This window comes from Pongo pygmaeus, chromosome 18 (genome assembly GCF_028885625.2).
Source record: "Pongo pygmaeus isolate AG05252 chromosome 18, NHGRI_mPonPyg2-v2.0_pri, whole genome shotgun sequence".
Taxonomy (NCBI): Eukaryota; Metazoa; Chordata; class Mammalia; order Primates; family Hominidae; genus Pongo; species Pongo pygmaeus.
Window position 1 is genome coordinate 12,562,012 of NC_072391.2, and position 6,254 is coordinate 12,568,265.

General features: G+C 53.7%; 1 protein-coding gene across 2 annotated transcripts in view; it reads right to left on the reverse strand.

Moving 5' to 3' along the window:
• TVP23A (trans-golgi network vesicle protein 23 homolog A) overlaps positions 1-462 on the reverse strand; it is a 49,430-nt gene extending 48,968 nt beyond the window's left edge. The window contains exon 1 of one of the 2 annotated variants that reach the window (XM_054455176.2): positions 50-462. In XM_054455176.2, the coding sequence (XP_054311151.1) occupies positions 50-58 (9 nt within the window). In that variant the 5' untranslated portion in view covers positions 59-462. The remainder of the gene's footprint in view (positions 1-49) is intronic. The other variant, XM_054455177.2, reaches the window with a different exon arrangement.
• Between the last annotated feature and the right edge of the window lie 5,792 nt (positions 463-6,254).

The window sequence follows — 6,254 nt, forward strand, 5'->3', positions numbered from 1 at the left end:
TCCTCTCGTCCCCGCCGCACCTCCAGCCCCAGCATCCCCGCGGCCCTACCTGCTTCATCACCCTCCCAGGAGCCCCCCTGGCGCCCAGGCCCGGGGCTCCAGCTCCGCCCGTCGCCGCTGAAGGGCTCGGACGCCGGGCGGGCGAATGCGGGCAGCAGATGGTGGACGCTGAGGGTCGGGGCCTGCGCCCCGTGGGGCCGCCTCAGCGCAGGTTCTCGGGTGGGGCGGGGCGCTCGGGGCCTAAGGCGCAGTCGCAGGCTGGGGAGGGGGCTCGGCTCGCCGGGGACGCGCCCGGGAGAGAAAACGGCGGCAGGGAGGGAACGGCCTGGGGAACTGCGGACAGAGATGGTGGGAGGAATGGGAGTGAGGGGCGGGGGGCGGCTGCGTCAGCGAATGGTGTGGACGGCGCATAAACGTGGATGGAGTGAATGGTAAGGCAATGAATGAATGTCAGTGGTGGGCAGCCGCATTCAGGGTTGGGAGAAGGTCAGTGTTTCCCAACAGTCTCTGCGCGCAAGAAATTCCCAGGAACCTTGTGAAAAGCAGATTCTCAGTCCGGGCCCAGGGGATGTGGAAGGCTTGGAGTGGAGCCCTAGAATCTGCCTTCCCCGCCCCGCCCCTCACCCCCCGACAAAATGCAGTTAGGATGGACCCTGTTGTGTTTTTTTGGGGGGGGGTGGGTCGGGGAAGGCAGATTCTAGGGCCGCACTGCAGGCCTTCCACATCCCCTGGGCCGGGCCTGAGAATCTGCTTTTCACAAGGTTCCTGGGAATTTCTTGCGCGCAGAGACTGTTGGGAACAGTCTCTGCGCCCAGGCTGGAGAGCAGTGGTGCCATCATAGCTCCCTGTGGCCTCAAACTCCTGGGCTCAAGCAATCCTCCCTCTTCAGCCTCCCGAATAGCTGGGACCACAGGCTGCATCACCACACCTGGCTAAATTTTTATTTTTGTAGAGAGGAGGGTCTCACTATGTTGCCCAGGCTAGTCTTGAACACCTAGGTTCAAGCCATCCTCCTGCTTCAGCCTCCCAAAGTGTTGGCATTACAGGAATGAGCCATCACACCCGGCCTCATCTGCCTTTTAAGGGGTGACGCTGCTACAGCCACAGCTTCAGAAGCACAGTGAGATCTGCGTGCATCGCCATGGCAGGCACTTATTAAGCACAAAGTTAGTGTAGTATTAATACTATTATTGACAGTAATAGTAGTGTTTCTTGATGTGAAAGTCTTCCTGGGTACCTCCCAGGAAAGAAAACTTGTCACCTGAGGGTCTTTCCTGGCCCAGGACATAGTGACTCTCCTCTCCTGCGTGCCCTGTCCCTGTCCTGATCCCCCACCCACGGGCAGAGGGCTGAGCATCGAGATGCCAAAGCCACTGATCCTGCCCTTTGCCCTGTCGCCATGGGTAATAGGTACGTGTCCCCCGCCCCTGGTGACCCCAAAGAGGGCTCCTGGGCCACAAGCCCCTAACACATTTTCCCCACTGCTGGTCTCCATGGGCGGAGGTGGAGGCAGGAGCTGTCTCATCTCTGATCCTGGGCCTGGGTTCCAGTCTTTCTGCCCTTTGCCCCCACCCCAATTCCCTAAGCTGACCCCACAAGGGGCCTGCCAGGTGTGTATGGAGGGAAAGTGCTTTTTCCTATGCCATTTCTTTTTTTTTTTTTTTTTTGAGATGGAGTTTCCTTCTTGTCGCCCAGGCTGGAGTGCAATGGTGCGATCTCAGCTCACTGCAACCCCTGCCTCCCGGGTTCCTGCAATTCTCCTGCCTCAGCCTCCCAGGTACCTGGGATTACAGGCACCTGCCACCAACACGGGTAATTTTTGTATTTTGTATTTTTAGTAGAGGGGGTTTCACCATGTTGGCCAGGCTGGTTTCCAACTCCTGACCGCAGGTGATCCACCCACCTTGGCCTCCCAAAGAGCTGGGATTACAGGCATGAACCACTACACCCGGCCTCTACTATGCCATCTTCAGGAACCAAGATTTATATATATATAAATGTGTATATATATATGTGTGTGTGTGTATGTGTATATATATGTATATGTATATATATTTGCCAAACTCTGCTGCAATTTGGGTAGCTTCTAAAAGACCCACTGCCCAGATTGTGTTATGGACCAATTAAATCAGGCTCTGTGGGGATGGGACCCTATACCAGTGCTTTTAAAGCTCCCAGGTGTTGGGCTGCAAGGTAAAGAACCAGTGATTTAATGAGTGCTTCTGGCCCCTCAATCTGCAAATGAATCTCCTGGGGTTGGCTTAGACGCTGGATGCTGACTCAGCGGTCTGGGGGTCTGGGGGTCTGGGCAGGGCCTGAGATCCTTTCTTTCTTCCTTTCTTTCCTTCCTTTCTTTTCTTTTCTCCTTTCCTTCCTTCCTTCCTTCCTTTCTTTCTTGAGATGGAGTCAGTGGCTAGATCTCAGCTCACTGCAACCTCCACCTCCTGGGTTCAAGTGATTCTCATGCCTCAGCCTCTTAAGTAGCTGGGACTTCAGGCACATACCACCATGCCTGGCGAATTTTTATGTTTTTAGTAGAGAGAGGGTTTCACCATGTTGGCCAGGCTGGTCTCGAACTCCTGACCTCAAGTGATCCACCTGCCTCAGCCTCCCAAAAGGCTGGAATTACAGGCGTGAGCCACCGCCTCTGGCTGAGATCCTGCATTTCTGAGAGCCCCTGGTAGAAGCTGATGCTGCTGCTCCCTGGACCACCCTTTGAATTGTAAAGATCTAAACCACCAAGGCCTGGTTTTCTAGAAAGGCCTGTGAGCTCTTCCTGCCCAGAAGGGTGAACGGAGAGGCCCACTCCCAGCCGGGCCCCAGCAGCCTGGGAGGGGATATTGGGAGGAAGGAGGAAGGAGGCAGGAGGGCAGCTGGAGGGAAGAAGCCGTTGCAGAACATTTAGGGGCTTTTTCTCTGACCCTAAGAATCACCAGCTGTTGGTGTCTGTTGAGTTGGGGTTCCTGGAGTCATGGGAAAACCCCCTTGGAATCCCCACTCAGGACCAACTGTCATTCTCAGCCACTGGGTTGGAGATTCCTCCAGAAATATCCTCAGCTCCTGCCATCTGGAGGTGGTTCTATAAATACAGGGTCACTTCTCTCCCTCCTGACCTGTCCACATGGGGCAGAGAGCTGAGGATACAGATGCTGGGGCCACATATGAAGCCCTGTTATTCCCTCCTTGGAAGAAAGCACCCTCCCTCTACACATGGCCCAGACGGCCCTCTGTGGGGTCAGCTTCCTGAATCTGGGGGGGTGGGCAGAGGGCCTGAGGGTTGCACAGAGAACTCATCTTGGTTTAAAACTGGCTGCGGCAGAGACACCTAGTTGAAAGGTAGATTTTAGGCCGGGCACAGTGGCTCACACCTGTAATCCCAGCACTTTGGGAGGCCGAGGTGGGTAGACCACTTGAAGTCAGGAGTTTGAGATCAGCCTGGCCAATATGGCAAAACCCTGTCTCTACTAAAAATACAAAAATTAGCCGGGTATGGTGGCGCAAGCCTGTAATCCCAGCTACTCAGGAGGCTGAGGCAGGAGAATCGCTTGAACCCAGGAGGTAGAGGTTGTGGTGAGCCGTGATTGCGCCACTGCACTCCAGGCTGGGCCACACAGTGAGATTCAGTCTCGGAAAAAAACAACAAACAAACAAAAGGGTAGATTTTAGGATCTCACTCTAGGTTTTCTGAACCTCCAGGGTTGCGTCTTGGAGATCTGCCTTAATAAGAGCTGCAGAGAGGGCTTGGAAGCCCGACCTTTGGGAAACACTGGCCCTCTCCCCTCCCGCGACCCCCACTGGTCTTGGCGCCTGAAGGATTTGGGGAGCAGACCTGTGAGAAGCAACCCCATCTCTGATCCCTGCAGCTGGGCTTGGGACCCTGAAGCCAGAACAACCCCAGGGAAGGAGGTCCAGGCTCAGGTAGCCACTGGCCTCTGGATGACCTTGGAGGTCAACATCTGGAGTCTGCAGGCTTTGTTGGGGAGGGGGCAGGTCGCCTTAGGCAGGGGACTTCACTTCTCTGGCCTCAGTCTCCACATCTGTAAAGTGGGGCCATACTTTCCCCCTACCTGGCAAGGATGATGAAGGACTAGAGAAAACATGTCAAATGCCCTTCTCAGAATAGGGGCTCAGTAAACAGCGGCCTTGTTGACAGTGACTTAAAGTCATCAGCACAGGGGTCTCGGGTCAGGAGACCCAGTGGGCCAGCAGCACACAGAACAGGAGCCTCGTGTCAGGGGCCTCTGCTGGGGATATCTGTCTTCCCGGCAGAACAGGGCTAGCCTTTCCTGAGTGGCTCCTGTTGGCCTCACACTGCGTGCCCCCAGGACAAAGGGCACCTGGACAGAGGTACACACACAGTCTTTCTCTCCAGTGACCCCAGGAGTCCTGGACCAGGAGGCAGAAGCTTGGGTGTGAATTCTGGCAAACACAGGACAGGGTGCTGGAGCCCAGAGGCTGGAGGAGAACGTTCGGCCAGGGGAGGAAGGAGACATCAGTCTGGCAGGACCATGGCAAGCTGTAAGTCACACAGAGTGTTTGACTCTTTCGCTGTGAGCAAAGGGCAGTTGGCATAGAGGGTCGGTGGGGAGTGGAAAGAGTTTGACTACATCTGGGGCTTGAAAAGGCTCAAGATGCACTCAGTGTCCCCACCAGGCAGGATGGAAGTGGCAGCCCCCAAACCTGTCACACCAAAGCCAGCAGCTGCTCATCACCCTCAGCCCGGCATTCCTATGAGTGGCACTCCCTACGATCCCACTGGCACCTGAGATCTGCACCCCACTCCCTGGCATCTGACAATGATCCTGTCATTTCTCCCCAGGTAGGGTTGCCAGATCTAGCAAATAAAAATAAGGGAACTCAGGCAGGGCATGGTGGCTCACACCTGTAATTCCAACACTTTGGGGGAGGCCAAGGCAGGCCGTTCATTTGAGGTCAAGAGTTTAAGACCAGCCTGGCCAACATGGGGAAACCCTATCCTGATTAAAAATACAAAAATTAGCTGTACGTGGTGATGTGCACCTGTAATCCCAGCTACCAGCAAGGCTGAGGCAGGAGAATTGCTTGAACCCGGGAGACAGAGGTTGCAGTGAGCCAAGATTGCCCCACTGCACTCCAGCCTGAGCAACAGAGTGAGACCCTGTCTCAAAAAAAAAAGAAAAAGAAAAAAATAAAAATAAAGAAACTGAGCTAAATTAGAATTTGAAATAAATGACAATTTTTTAAGTGCAAGTATGTTCCATGCAATATTTGGGACATAATTATACTTAAAAATGATCACTTGTCGCCGGGCATGGTGGCTCATGCCTGTAATCCCAGTACTTTGGGAGGCTGAGGTGGGCAGATCACGAGGTCAGGAGATCGAGACTATCCTGGCTAACAAGGTGAAACCCCATCTCTACTAAAAATACAAAAAATTAGCCAGGCTTGGTGGCACGCGCTTGTAGTCCTAGCTACTCAGGATGCTGAGGCAGGAGAATCACTTGAACCAGGGAGGCGGAGGTTGCAGTAAGCCAAGATTGTGCCATTGCACTCCAGCCTGGGTGACAGAGCAAGACTCCGTCTCAAAAAAAAAAAAAAAAAAAAAAAAAGTTCACTTGTTTATTTCCAGTTCAAATGTATCTGGGTGGCCTCTATTTTCTGGCAGTCCTGTTGTAACCATACACAGGCTCGGCTGCTGATCACTTACAAAGCTAATAAGAAGGACGAGATGCAGTGAAAGGAAAGTGACTTTATTCCAGGGCTAGTGGTGGGGAAATGGCCCAGTCTTGTGCTTTACAGGAACCATTTTTAACTTTAGGCTAGGGAGAGGGACTTAAAAAAAGGGCACTTGGAAGGTTGGGCACAGCGGTGGCTCACACATGTTATTCCAGCACTTTGGGTGGCCTAGGCGGGAGGATCATTTGAGCCCAGGACTTCGGGTCTAGCCTAGGCAACATGGCGAGGCCCTGTCTCTACAAAACTAAAAAAATTAGCCAGCCACAGTGGCACACACCTGTACTCCCAACTACTCTGGAGACTGAGGCAGGAGGATCACTTGAGCCCAGGAGGTTAAGGCTGCAGTAAGGTGTGTTTGTGCTACTACACTCCATCCTGGGCGACAGAGCTAGACCCTGTCTCAAAAAATAAAACATTTAAAAAAGGAAACTTAGAACGGGAGTGGTGCCGGGTACAAAGCCAGTTTGTCTTGTTCCAGCGGCTATCTCGAGCCTTGCTCCACCTGAACCATAGCCTGGCGTCATCCCAACCATGCCCGG